At 31.3% G+C, this 14,498-nt stretch overlaps 2 protein-coding genes across 3 annotated transcripts; both read left to right on the top strand.

Moving 5' to 3' along the window:
* The first annotated feature begins 704 nt into the window (after positions 1-704).
* On the top strand, positions 705-5,709 carry LOC107629082 (ATP-dependent zinc metalloprotease FTSH 10, mitochondrial). Of its 2 annotated transcripts, none has more exons than XM_088508786.1 (8): positions 705-1,149; positions 1,252-1,477; positions 1,666-1,737; positions 1,960-2,099; positions 2,851-3,324; positions 3,502-4,269; positions 4,604-4,831; positions 5,063-5,709. In XM_088508786.1, exons 1-8 carry the CDS (start codon positions 1,099-1,101, stop codon positions 5,543-5,545), a joined length of 2,442 nt encoding a protein of 813 aa, XP_088364912.1. In that variant the 5' UTR covers positions 705-1,098; the 3' UTR covers positions 5,546-5,709. The 2 variants fall into 2 exon arrangements, with proteins under 2 accessions (XP_088364912.1, XP_020973504.1); XM_021117845.2 differs by having other exon boundaries at positions 792-1,149; positions 1,663-1,737.
* A 3,169-nt stretch (positions 5,710-8,878) lies between these two features.
* LOC107632343 (uncharacterized protein C24B11.05) lies at positions 8,879-13,747 on the top strand. Its single transcript, XM_088509787.1, has 8 exons — positions 8,879-9,068; positions 9,154-9,219; positions 9,304-9,404; positions 9,490-9,527; positions 9,628-9,718; positions 10,720-11,040; positions 11,434-11,499; positions 13,539-13,747. Exons 1-8 carry the CDS (start codon positions 8,999-9,001, stop codon positions 13,635-13,637), a joined length of 852 nt encoding a protein of 283 aa, XP_088365913.1. The 5' UTR covers positions 8,879-8,998; the 3' UTR covers positions 13,638-13,747.
* Positions 13,748-14,498: the final 751 nt, after the last annotated feature.

Raw genomic sequence — 14,498 nt, 5'->3', positions numbered from 1 at the left:
CTATTTATAACACTTCATTTGTTTTGTTTTATTTTATTTTTTTTTGTTTAGTTTGTTTCCGTCAAAAAAAAAATCTAAATTGATTATCAATCTGACCCATTGGTTAGGTGCCAGGTGGATGGCTGGTATGGTTTTTTAAGAAGCCCAAGATTTTCCTTTGTTAAATGAAAACATTGGGCCATTAAGTGGGCCTCTAATTTAACCAAAATTCATATGATACAGTATTGCCTCAAAGGTTTCGGGTCGAGTCTTACCGGCTGGAACCGAAAAGAAAAAATTAATAAATATATGAGAAGTGTATGAATGTGTATTGTGTACATAAAATTGGGAATTATCTAATCTATTGGATACCTAAAATTAGGATTGTCCAATAAAAAAAAAGTATTGCCTCAAGGAAATGGCTGAAATGCTGCATCTCTATAACAAAAATGAAGAAACAAGAGGCGGCACCTTATTTTGCAAAATCTTTTCAACTAAATTAGTATAAATACAGTAAATCTATAGTTAAATATACTGAATTAGACTAATTGTTTGGATCATCATTATTTTCATCCAAACAAGAAAAAACCTTTGGATCATTATTTTCGGATCATGTGATTGGCTAACCATCCAAACAAAAAATATCAACAGGTGGGGAGAATTATTGACCTGATTACCATGCCAACTTTTAATTATTCATCTCATTTGATTTTTTCTATCAACATAATTCATTTTTTTGGATGAAGAACCTGTGGGTCGACTACCGTGTTTGCCAAGACAATTTATAAAAACTAAGAAAGCAAAAGCAAACGTGCTTCTTTGTTGACCTCTAATGACATTTTATAAACCAAAGGCAACGTCGTTATTTTCCTAACCAAACACTGCGTTAAACCACCGCGTCGTTCATGTTATCTTCGCCACCAATAATAACACACTTCTTCATTCTTTCCCAAATCCTTTCTTCAGATCTATCCAAGTCACTCTTCACGCTTAATTCTTCATTCTTATTGTGATGATTGTATTTTGTTTATTTTTTCGAATAAAATTTTAGGTTAGGATTATTATATATTTATACTTCAATCAACTTCAACCTCTGTGTTTTCTACTTTTCTTCCAACCATGATTTTTTCAAGGATTGGGCGCTCACTCTCGCGCTCTTCACGCGCCAAAGTAAGAAACCTTCTCCCTTTTTTTTTTCTCCTCTTTCGATCCGAGTTCCGTTTGCTCCTGAGAATATAGCGTAAAAGTTCCAACTTTGGATTTGGATTGCAGGATTATTTGCGCGGCGATGCGAAATTGGGAACCCTTCTCGGAGCTACGCGGACGAATGTGCATTCGGAAGGAATGGAGCTGGGATTAGGGTTTTTTAGGGGATATGTTGCTCATGCTAGAGCTCGTGGAAACGGAATCCTTTCCAGTTTGCCTGATTTTAAGTGTGTTGCGGCAAACCCTAAGATTCATTACCGGTTGTTTTCCAGCGAAGGACCTAAGAAGAAGAGTAAGTTAGGATTTTTGTTGTGCCGTTTGTGTACTGTCTACTGTGTGCGTCTGTATTGGTAGTGGAAATGGAACTGATTTTGTTGATGCTTTTATCTGCTGAACTGAGCTGATTGCTTTTACTTTAGGGATTGTTTGGATTCAGTTTTACAATTTTCTGATTGATGTTTGTTGTTGTTTCCTTAGCAGATTATGAGAACTTCTATCCCAAGGAGAAGAAGGAAATTCCAAAGGGGGAGGATAAAAAGCATGAGTCTAAAGGTAAGAAAAAAACAGAGGACATTTCGTGTGAAGTTATTATGGCAAATTGTGTGATTGGTGCACTAAGATCAACTAATGATAGGTTTAACAGTTGCTTAACTTTTGTGTAGATCTTGTGGACTTGTAGATACTCTTTTAATTTTCCTTTATTCTTCTTGGATTTGGTGTATCTTTTACGTGCTATAACTTTGTGATGTGTACATTTGCACATTCTAATTTCAGAAGAGTCAGAGACAAACACAGATGATCATGGAAGTTTTCAAGAGACTTTCATGAAGCAAGTTCAAAATTTTATCACTCCTTTATTGGTGATGGGGCTATTTCTTGGATCATTTAATTTTGGTCCTCGTGAACAGCAACAGGTAAGCATAGCTTCAAGCATATTAGGAGTGCCTGTTGTGTGGTTTGAATTTGTTGTATCATTGAAGTTGGGTTGAGTTGAGAAATTGAGATATACGAATACCTGCTTTTCATTTGATGAAACCAATGATTTCAAATGCATGAAAAGTTAACTTTGTGTTGCTCAGATAACTGACACATTTTGCTGCTATTGTCTTAATGTTTTGATGGATTAGGATACATGGAAATCGCCGAGATCACAAAAACTAGTTTTGTGCTATATCATGTATTATACTACTTTGTTTGCGGAATTCTTTTGATGCTACACCAGTATCGAGCCCTGCATCCAATATTTCATTAGGATCCCTCCATGATTGCTTGTCTTCTCCTTAGTCCTTTTCTTATTTGCATGTGTGTACTGTTGGGATTTTTTTTTTTTCAGGGACTCTTATGTGAAAGCTTATTTCATTGATATACCTTTCCTGATTTTACTTGGTGGATTTTCCTTTAGCTAAAGTTATTAATATTGAAGCTCCATTAATAATTTTGCATTCTGTTAATTTCAAGAATTTGGTTTTTGCAAGTCTTAAATCTAGCTTAAGCTGTGCACTGTTTGCGCTACTTTTTATAAGGGTGACTTTGCATGATTTCTATGAGAATATACCACTATTCTTCCTGGCTATAAGATGGTTTATTTTGTCTGCTTTTGTTAGTTTCTTTTATTTCATTATTATGATTTCTTGTTGACATCAAGCACAATTTGACTACATGCAGATTAGCTTTCAGGAGTTTAAAAATAAGCTTTTGGAGCCAGGATTAGTAGACCATATTGTTGTGTCGAATAAGTCGGTTGCCAAAATATACGTGAGGAATACTCCTCGTAACCAAACGGAGAGTGAAGTTATCCAGGGAACCCTCCCCGCAAAGGGAACTGGTGGGCAATATAAATATTATTTCAATATTGGAAGTGTGGAATCTTTTGAGGAGAAGTTAGAAGAAGCGCAAGAAGCACTAGGCATTGACCCCCATGATTATGTTCCTGTTACATATTCTTCTGAAATGGTTTGGTACCAGGAATTGATGAGGTTTGCTCCAACACTGTTGCTTTTGGGATCCCTCTTCTATATGGGAAGGAGAATGCAAGGTGGACTTGGTGTTGGCGGCGGCGGCGGTAATAAGGGTGCTCGTGGAATATTTAACATTGGGAAAGCCCATGTTACTAAAGTAGACAAGAATGCGAAAAATAAGGTTAATTGCTTTATTCTTCATCTTTTATAAGATGGCCATTTTTCTGAATCTTGTTTAACAGCATGTTTCCAGTTGCTCTCATTGCCTTGCAATTTTGGTAATTTATTCAAGGGAGATGTAGGTGGTGCATAACACAGTGCAGATACAAATTTCTTATTTCTCCTCATATATTTACAGGTTTTCTTTAAAGATGTTGCTGGTTGCGATGAGGCAAAGCAAGAAATTATGGAGTTTGTCCACTTCCTTAAGAACCCAAAGAAATATGAAGAACTAGGGGCAAAAATCCCCAAGGGTGCTCTCCTGGTTGGTCCTCCTGGCACAGGAAAAACCCTTTTAGCAAAAGCAACAGCAGGGGAATCTGGTGTTCCATTTCTTTCGATATCTGGTTCAGATTTTATGGAGATGTTTGTTGGTGTTGGACCATCTAGGGTAAGAAACTTGTTTCAGGAAGCAAGGCAGTGTGCCCCTAGTATTATATTTATTGACGAGATTGATGCAATTGGTCGAGCAAGGGGACGTGGAGGTTTCTCTGGTGCAAATGATGAACGTGAAAGTACATTAAATCAGTTACTGGTGGAGATGGATGGTTTTGGAACCACTGCTGGGGTGGTTGTACTTGCTGGAACAAATAGACCTGATATCTTGGACAAAGCTCTACTTAGGCCAGGGAGATTTGACCGCCAGATAAGCATTGATAAGCCTGATATTAAGGGTCGTGACCAGATATTTCAGATCTACTTGAAAAAGATCAAACTTGACCACGAGCCTTCATTTTATTCACAAAGGCTTGCAGCCCTTACACCAGGATTTGCGGGAGCAGACATTGCTAATGTTTGCAATGAAGCTGCGCTAATTGCTGCAAGGGGTGAGGAAACACAAGTGACAATGCAACATTTTGAAGCAGCTATTGATAGGATCATTGGTGGTTTGGAGAAGAAGAACAGGGTAAGTTCTTTTTTAGATTTAGCTAAATGGATTTTTAGCGTAAAATACTACAATTGTCTTTTTAAACTCTTAATATTTAATAAAAGTTTTCAGTGTTTCCCTTTCATCAAAGGTTATGGTGGGTAAGAAATAAGAAGGGATGGATAGGTTGTGTGGGTTTGGTTGTGGAAAATAGCATTCTATAGTTATATGTATTGTTCATTTAAATATGTAATCATATCTTATTGCTATAATAGATTGAAAATGTTGGACTGTTTAGAATCTGGAACTCTTGACTGCCTTTTTTCAACTTATTATTAGAGTTTCTCTAATAATATCTATGGTTTTCAACCAGGTGATAAGCAAGCTGGAAAGACGTACTGTAGCTTACCATGAATCGGGTCATGCTGTTGCAGGCTGGTTCTTGGAACATGCCGAACCTTTGTTGAAAGTTACTATAGTTCCTCGTGGCACAGCAGCTCTTGGGTTTGCACAGTATGTTCCAAATGAGAACCTTCTCATGACAAAGGAGCAGCTTTTTGATATGACTTGTATGACACTAGGGGGTCGAGCTGCTGAGCAGGTAATTTTCTCTCCATTGATATGTACTTGTCTTTTCCCATCACCTTTTTGTTTCTTCCCCTTGTTATTCTTTGTTGTAGTTAATGTTTGATCTCCTATTAAGAGAAATAATGATGTTCATTGCTTAGTCGCTGATTTTTCAATCTCAAGTCTTTATTACCGCCATGTATCATGGGTTACCAAACTCCAACCTTCAATGACAATAATCATTTAATTTTCTGCGCTGATGTAGATTCTCGTCGGAAGAATCTCAACTGGTGCGCAAAATGACTTGGAAAAAGTGACCAAGATGACATATGCCCAAGTAGCAATCTATGGTTTTAGCGACAAAGTTGGCCTCCTCTCTTTCCCTCCAAAAGAGGATTCGTTTGAGATGACTAAACCATACAGCAGCAAGACAGCTGCGATCATTGATAACGAAGTCCGGGAATGGGTGACCAAAGCTTATAAACGGACCGTAGAGCTCATCGAAGAACACAAGGAGCATGTTGCTGAGATTGCAGAGTTGCTTCTTGAAAAGGAAGTACTTCACCAGGAAGACCTTGTTCGAGTTCTCGGAGAGAGGCCATTCAAGCCTGCTGAACTCACCAATTATGATAGGTTCAAGCAAGGTTTTCAAGAGGTAGAGGAGAAGGTTGTAGAGAGAAGCACAGTAGAGAACCCTGAGGATAGTGGTGGTTCTTCACCCTTAGAGCCCCAGGTTGTTCCCACATAGTTGAACTAGTTTCTGTCTGTTATTTGTACATGAGTTTGTTGTTTTTCCATTTCCTGGTATGATAAGGACATGACCTTTTATGATAACTGCAACAAGGAAAAATAATTCGTCCCCGATTTTTCTTTAATGGTATATACTGACTTAATAAAACTTAATTTCCACAATCCACAGCAATGTTGAGCCATTTAACTCCATGACAGTACGAGTTGAATAACACTCTTGCTAGTGTTAATCATAATGGAGAAATCCTAAGAACTCAAATAAGTAACATAAGTAATTGGAGCCAATGCAAGCAAGAGAGGTGTTTCTCTGCATTATTCACCATCTAACATTCTAGTTTCGATGGTTATATTTAACTATGTACCCTTTCCTAAGAGAAGATAAATGGATATTTTTCCTGTGGAACTACAGTATTGAGATTAATGTAAACATTTTTAACGGTACAATACTACAATGTTAAAAAGAGCAGTGCAATGTCATAGAAAAAATTGTTGGAATTTAATAATTTTACAGCTTGATCCAAACCAATAAATTCACTAACAAAAGAGAATATAAACCATAAATTTCACTGACAATTTATATGTTTTACAAACTCTTATTTTGTTCAACTTTGCACAGCTATAATATTGCAGTCGCATACAAGTAAGTGATATCAAAAGATATATTACATAAAACTTCTGAATAAGGGTATTCATTGATCGGATTGTATCCGTAGATTCGCGGTAAATATCCGCATTCGATCCGAAAATTGCGGATATAATTCGATCCGTATATTGATCGGATCGGATAGGATCTGATCCGTACCCTTTACGGATCGGATCGCGGATATCTGCTCTACATCGGCATATCCGATCCGCACAATAATAATTAAAAATAAATAAATATATATATATTTGGTATTATATTTACTTGTTTGTATGTTTTAGTTAGTAATTATTATTCATATATTGTATTATTTTATTTTTGTTATTTAGAAAAATTTTAATTAAAAATATTTTAGGAATAAATAAGTTTTAAAATGTGAAAGAAATATTTTTATTGGATTTTTTACATAAAAATATAATTAAAAAGAGAAGGTTCAATTATGCGGATATATTCGATATCCGATCCGATTTGCAGATCGGATCGGATACTAAAAAACGCGAATATCATATCCGATCCGATCCGATGAAAATTGTGTGAATTGGATCGAATTTCTGGCCATATCCAATCCGATCCGATTCGCGTACACCTCTACTTCTGAAAATTGTGTATTTAATTTGATTTTTTGTGAAAATGTTTAGACAAGTATTTGGAAGGTACATACAAAAAACTAAAGGAAAATTTAATCACTAAACCACATTTTTCTTTCTTTCTTTTTTTAAATTCGATTATAAAAAAATATTAAAAAGCGTAAAATCGCTAAATTTTAAGAATAAAAATATCTTATTTTTGTAATCATATTTGTAAAAGGTGGTATTAAAATTCTATTTTTAAAAACTTTTTTGATAATATATTTTATATATGATTATTTTTGTCTAATTTTTTAATTCTTCTAAACCTTATTTTATTGTCAATATTTTTTTGAAATTATTTTTATCAATTACTAGTAGAGCTAAACCCCAAAATGGTCCCTGAAATTGATGTCGTGCACTAAAATTGTCCCTGAGATTCCAATTGCACTAATTACCTCCCTGATTGACAAAAATGCACCATATTAGTCCCTGACCCATTTTCCATTAATATCGTGATGACATGGCTTGATGACGTGGACTGTAAGTGACACATGTCATTCCATGATTTGACCACATGTAATGATATGATGATGTGGTGACCAGTGACACGTGACATGCTGATGTGGATGGTTGTGCCACGTGTCAATGTTATTTGGCCACGTATCCGTTTGTGCCACGTGTCGCAATAGTATTTGTCCACGTGTCTTCCATTATGTCATCATTGTAAATGCACCAAATTAGTCCTTTACTTTGCATTAAGTGACTCATTTTAGTCCTTGAAATTGAATGTCATGCACCAAATTAGTCATTTCATCAGTTTTTTCTCATTTTTTTTATAAATTCAAAATTCTCAATATTTTTTAATGCATTAATTTTAATTCTATTTTTTCACATGTTAATCAAATAAAAGTGCTTTTATAAAATATTTTTTCTTTTGCGAATACCCTAACCGCCGATTTGGAGTTGACGTGAAGACGTGAAGGCATTTCAAGCACCTTCACTACCATCTCCGACCTCTTTTAGTGCTTTTATAAAATATTTTTTCTCTTGCGGATATCCCTAACCGCCGTTTTGGAGTTAACGTGAAGACATTTCAAGCTTTCCTCATTACCATCTTCTACCTCTTTCGTCTAGACTGCAGAGGTCGGAGATGATAGTGAGGATGCTTGAAGTGCCTTCAATCTAGTTCATTTACACATAACGAAAACGGGTATTTCAAAAAAAAACAAAAAAAGATGTTTCTTTTAATTATTGATTTCTTGTTAAAAACACATATTTTTTTATGAAAAAAATGTGTCTAATCAATCATATAATTATTTTTTTTTATAATAACATAGTTATATATTACAAAATTGATCAATGTTAAATTATTAAAAAAATTATATAATTAAAACTAAAATCTTAAAACTTTTTATGAAAGCACTTGTATTTAAATGATATATGAAAAAATAGAAATGAAATTAGTGCATCCAAGATATTGAAAATTTTAAATTTAAAAAAAATGAGAAAAAATTAGTGAAGGGACTAATTTAGTGCATGATATTCAATTTCAGGGACTAAAATAAGTCACCTAATGCAAAGTGAGGGACTAATTTGATGCATCTACAATGATGACATAATGAACATGTGGACGAATACTGTTGCGACACATGGCACAAATGGACACGTGGCCAAATAACATTGTGACACGTGGCACAACCGCATGCCACGTGTCACTAGTCACCACATCATCATATCATTACACGTGGCCAAATTATGGAGTGACACGTGTCACTTACAGTCCACGTCATCAAGCCATGCATCACGTAATTAATGGAAAATAAGTCAGGAACTAATATGGTGCACTTTTCTCAATATCAGGAATGTATTTGGTGCAATTGAAATCTCAAGGACGATTTTAGTGCACGACACCAATCTGAAGGACTATTTTGGAATTTAACTCGTTACTAGTAGTGTACTCTTATGGTAAACATAAAATCTGAAAAAGTATATATCATATCTAAGTATTAATTGCGTCAAACAATGTATTAATTATGGTTTGACTGAAAAAGTTGTCTCGTTCTTATGCTGTAATTTCTCTAATTCATTTTTCATTTTCCGTCAAAAGTTTGTTAGAGACTCAACCCACAAAAGTGAGGAGAATCTTCTACTTCAATTTTCCACAAGGTTTTTTCTTTTTACGTTTAGTTTTGTTTACTTTAATTTGTATACAAAGTAGGCCAACTTAATTCAGGTGCCAATGGAAGAAAATAATGGACATGATCAGTTCCATGAAGCTTCAAAGGCTAAGTACGATTGTCTTTTGTTTGGTAAGGCCTTAAATTCATCACAATTCACACCAATAATGCTGCATTTCTGTCCAATTTATATGTTAATTTTGCCATGATTTTTCAGATCTTGATGACACCCTTTATCCTTTTAGTTCTGGTATGACAGTCCAGATCGGAGAAAAAGTTATAGGTAATGAACTTGTTACATATTGAAGATTTATTTAATAATATGAACTCATGCTTTTAATTAAATGTTGAATGAATTTCACAACAGAGTATGTGGTACAAAAGATTGGTATAGAAGATGTGGCTAAGGTCCGTGAATTGTGCCTTGCGTTATATAAGACTTATGGAACAGTATTGGCTGGTTTCAAGGTATAGTCCAGATATTATTGCATTTTATCTGTCTAAAGTCTAAACCATTAATGAACTAATTTTTTTTTTCTTTTCTCTTTGCTAGGCATTTGGACATGATTTTGACAATGAAGAGTTTAATAGGTGATTATTGATTTGATTTTCCAATTTATATATTTCACTATTTGGCAAATTCTATCGTTAATCATCATCAATGTGAATATGTTATTTTGTGTTTGAACAGTTTTGTACATGAGGCATTGCCATATGATGATGTACTGAAACCAGACCCTATTCTAAAGGACATTTTACAAAACCTGCCTCTCAGAAAGATTGTAAGTTTCTCCATTATTTTATTTGGACCACAAAGCTTGCACAAATTAATTTTAAAATGGAACCGAAGATGAAATACGTGAATATGGAATTTTTGTTTTCTATGGAGAGACTGAAGCATGTTTCTCCCAAGATGCTAGCTAGATACTTGAATCCAAGGATCAACTCAACATGTAAAATCATATATCTCGCAATTTGCAAAAAGTTAATTCATGAGAATGAATCATTTCAATTTTTTTTAATTGTTTTGTCAAATATCATTTCTTAGTTTTTTTTTTTTTTTTGAGTGAAATTAAGAAAAAACATATGAGAAACAAAATTAAATAATAAAAAATTACAATTGAAAAAAAAAATTGAAAAGATCTATTTTGTAGAATCTATCATTTCAGTTTACAAAAAATATGTTTTCAGAGACTGCAAACTCTTTTTTTCACAAACTGCTAGGAAAAAACTTTTTTCACAAATTACCAAAAACTTAAAATAAACCTTCTTATTGGGAGAAGCCTATCACTATATATTTCTGCATTTCACTCACAGATCCCATTTTAAGGCATTACACCAAAACTATACCCATATACGAAATTTCAGCCACAAAACTTCTCCATTTGTTTTTAAATAGTTTAATTATTCTGTTAATCTTTATAGTTTTACCAAATTTTTAATTAAGATCCTATATTTTTTTTAATTAATTTTTTATATTATTTTTAATTTTATAATTAGGTCATTTTCATGTCAAAAACATTAAAATTAACAGAATATTTCTCTCAAAATCTATACGGTCAAATATCAAATTAGGTTTTTAATTATGAATACCTTTAATTTGCGATGAAATATTATGTTAATTTTAACGTTTTTGATATAAAAAGGACCTAATTACAAAATTAAAAACTGAATTAAAAAAAAAGTATAAAGACCTAATTAAAAATTTGGTAAAACTATAGAGACCAATAGCGTAATTAAACTCTTTTTAATTTATTTATCCTTTTTTATTTTTTGGTTTTAGATTTTTACGAACGCAGACAATGCTCATGCCGTTAGAGTGCTTAAAAGGCTTGGACTAGAGGACTGCTTTGAGAGAATCATAGACTTTGACACTTTGAATTCCTCTAATAATAACATGGATCCTGCTCATGATTACCAACATGGCATTGATGCTGAATCAAAGCCAGTTAGCGCAAGAATATGTGAGATTTATGAGTATATGAAAAACCCTGATTCTTCTTATATAGACATGGTGCTTCCTAGGACCCCGGTTGTCTGCAAGCCCTTTGAATATGCATTTCAAAAGCTTTTCAAGATTGCTAATATTGACCCTCAAAGAACAGTAAGCACTCTAATCCACTAATAATTCCTTACATTTTATTTAATTCACTTTTTGCTATGTCAGTGTTAGTTGCTGTTTTATTTTGGGAGAATATACAATGCATGCATGTTATTGATGAATATTAAATTATCATAGTAGGGTGGTTTAATTTTTTACATAAAAATGTTTTCAGGTGAAAAAATACTTAAGATGTGAGTTACGTATTATTTCATACAATTTAGTTAACTATATTAAATTCTCTAACAGTTTTTACCAATTATGTCAATTTAATCACTTTATTATTATTATTATTATTATTATTATTATTATTATTATTGTTATAATTTGTGATAGATGATGAGATTGGTGATTTACATGTTTTTTTTTTTTTTTTTGTTAATTTGGTATTTGCAGCTGTTCTTTGATGATAGTATCCGCAACTTACTGATGGCCAAAAGCTTTGGCATTCACACTGTCGCAGTAAGTACAATTTCATTAATTATTTGCTACTTAGGATATATATTTGGTCTATGAATGAATTTTATTTATAATTAAACTTAATTGTATAATAAATTAATTCATATAATCTTTCATTTTATTGGGTTTGACAACGGGATGAAACTCGTTGAACCAGCCTGCATAAACTAAACTAAAAATTTAAAACTATTATAATTAAAAAATGTGTCTAATCCGCACTATTTAATATGCCGGTTTTGGCGGAACCGAGATAGATTTGTCTTTTTTTTTATAACTGAAAATATTTTAAGTTATAATTTAGATTATGTTTTATGTTTGATTGATTAGAAATTTAAAAATATTTAATTATATATTTTGAATAATGTTTATTTTATTTTTTATAAATTAATTTTATTATTTTGTTTTAAAAAATTTAGTTAATAATTATATTTATTATATATTTAAAATTATAAATTTATTAAAAATAATTGTAAAATTATATATATTATTTAATATTTAATAATTTATTAACAAAAAAATAATAAAATAATAAAAAAAAGAATTGGCAAAGTTAGTTGGTGAACCCAACATTAAATGAGAACAAAAAAAAAAAATTCGGAATCGACAGGGTGGCCAGCCCGCCATTCCCGTTTGCCACGTTTGCCCCCAACCAACATTGCCTTAATTATAAATTTATTAAATACGCCATTAGTCTATGCATCTTTCTATCAACCTACTTTCCTTTTTCTTCCTCCAAATCTATATATGTCCATTGACATTTAATGTTATTTATGATAATGTTCATAAGAGAGAAAAGGTTACTTTTTTTCTGCTAAATTTCAAGTGCTCTTTTTAGTGTATTAGGGCAGTAAATAAGCATAGGCCAATTCTATGGTGCCTATCACTTTGGTGTCGAAATTGCCGAATTTACCTTGTATGGTAAGTTTTAAATATTAAAAAATTATTTATTTTTATATTTTTTTAATTTAAATATTAATTTTTATCTTCTTTTAGTAAGTTAGGCAAATATTGATAGGCACCATAGAATGCACCATAAGCATATATCTTGCGAAAAAGTCACACTCAATCATCCGGTCAAAAAATAAGAAAATAATTTTACCACTCCTTAGAATACTAATGCAATTCACACGCAAAATATTTTTATTATTTTTCTTAAAATACCTCCTTTTACTCTTCAATTCTACTTTATAAAAAATAACTAAAATACTCCTAATATATATATAATTTTAAAAAATTCTAAATTCTAACACTATGACGACAAAGAAAAAAAAATGGTTAGAATTTAGAGTTGTTAAAATTATATAATAATAATAATAATAATAATAATTTAATTATTTTTTATAAAAAATATTAATTATTTAAACTGATTCAAGGTGTAATTTATTAATTTTTTGACCAAATTAATTTATCTGATTTAATTTTAATAAAAATAATACGATTTAATAATTATATGTATTAAATTTTAATTATTAAAAAATATCTTTAAAAAAATATTTTAAATATTTTTATACGAGTGGCTTCTTAGTATATATTAAAACAAAATTGAAGAGAAAGAAAATTAATATACTTGATAAAATACAATAACGTGGATCACATTTCTAATTAATTAATGCAGATGGAAGGTAAAAATTTACATGTAATTATTTTTATGTGAAGTTGATAATTAAAAATTATTAAATAATAATTTAATTAAATTTATTAAATCATCTAATAATTTTTAACTATTAACTTTATATGAAGACAATTGTATTTAAATGTTCAACCGAATAAAATTATATCCACATGAATCATGCATGTGGGTATTTGCATCTGTATATTTGCATTTGTTTGATAAATAAAAAATAAAAATAAAAATATACTTTCCGTTAAGTATTAATATTAAAATATACGATAATATAAAAAAATCAATTTATCTTATATAATATTCATTAAATTTAAATAAAGTAAATTTTAATTGTTTTTTATTTTTATTTTTTATATGAAACATTTCTGCAAAATATATTGCAACCAAAGTGCTGAAAGTATCCACATGGATGATGCAGGTGGGTACTTGCATTGAAACTGCAGGAGTAGATCATTCAATGAAGAGCATCCATGATATCAGGAACGCATTTCCAGAGCTCTGGAAACAACGCCCATGAAAACTTTTCTTTGGAATTATTTACATGCAAATTAAACGTAATATCTCATCAAATTTGATAAGGAAGTGTATGATTACAGGACGGATCTACATGCACTTGTGTGGGACAATTGCCCCCATTAAATTTAGGAAAATAAATAATCACTATGTATGATTATCTTCATATTTAAAAAAATTAATTTATGAAATAATAATAATAATAATAATATTTATTTAGTATCTCACAAATATATTATATTCTTAGTATCAACTCTTGTCTATATATAGCTTAATAGCTTATGAAGTTAATCAAGGAGTAGATTTTAATATATAAAAGTTGAGAAAGTATAGGGAGTCAATGACCTAAATGAAAGTTTAGAAAGTATTAGAGATATGATTATTAGTGTTACATTATCTTATCAGATTACGCTTTTGGGATTAGTGGTTTCAGGATATAGTATTAGAGTTGTAGATCCGGAAGGTTAAGAGTTCAAACCTTGGTGAACCCAAAATTAGTTTTTTATAACATGAGATGTTTATTATCCCTGGTATCCGGATGGTTATTCTGGATAGTATAGGTGGTATCCGAATGGTTATTACGCGGCGTCATTGGTGACCACAAAAACGAGTGTGTGTGTATATATAATTTGAAATAATTTCATCACATGCTTTGAAATTTAGGGTCTAATTAATAGTTTAAGATTATTATTATTAATAGAAAATTTAAAATTTTATTATTTTTTATAAAAGTCATTTAATTAATAATTTTAATATTTTTTTTAGAAGACATATTAACTAATAAACTCTAAAAATTATTTAAAAAAATTAATTTAAATATGTGTAATATTACTTTAGATAAAAAGACTATTATTCTTTTTGTCCT

The sequence above is a fragment of the Arachis ipaensis genome, chromosome B3 (genome assembly GCF_059453495.1).
Source record: "Arachis ipaensis isolate K30076 ecotype BB chromosome B3, ASM5945349v1, whole genome shotgun sequence".
Classification (NCBI taxonomy): domain Eukaryota; kingdom Viridiplantae; phylum Streptophyta; class Magnoliopsida; order Fabales; family Fabaceae; genus Arachis; species Arachis ipaensis.
Note: the sequence above shows the minus strand (reverse complement) of the source record. Positions and strands in the feature narration are given on the sequence as shown.

Coding starts and splice junctions, on each gene's coding strand:
- LOC107632343 (XM_088509787.1), top strand. CDS start 8,999: ATGGAAGAAAATAATGGACATGATCAGTTCCATGAAGCTTCAAAGGCT. Junction 9,528..9,627: donor GACAATGAAGAGTTTAATAG/GTGATTATTGAT, acceptor GTGTTTGAACAG/TTTTGTACATGAGGCATTGC. Junction 11,041..11,433: donor ATATTGACCCTCAAAGAACA/GTAAGCACTCTA, acceptor TGGTATTTGCAG/CTGTTCTTTGATGATAGTAT.
- LOC107629082 (XM_021117845.2), top strand. CDS start 1,099: ATGATTTTTTCAAGGATTGGGCGCTCACTCTCGCGCTCTTCACGCGCC. Junction 2,100..2,850: donor GTCCTCGTGAACAGCAACAG/GTAAGCATAGCT, acceptor GACTACATGCAG/ATTAGCTTTCAGGAGTTTAA. Junction 4,832..5,062: donor GGGGTCGAGCTGCTGAGCAG/GTAATTTTCTCT, acceptor GCGCTGATGTAG/ATTCTCGTCGGAAGAATCTC.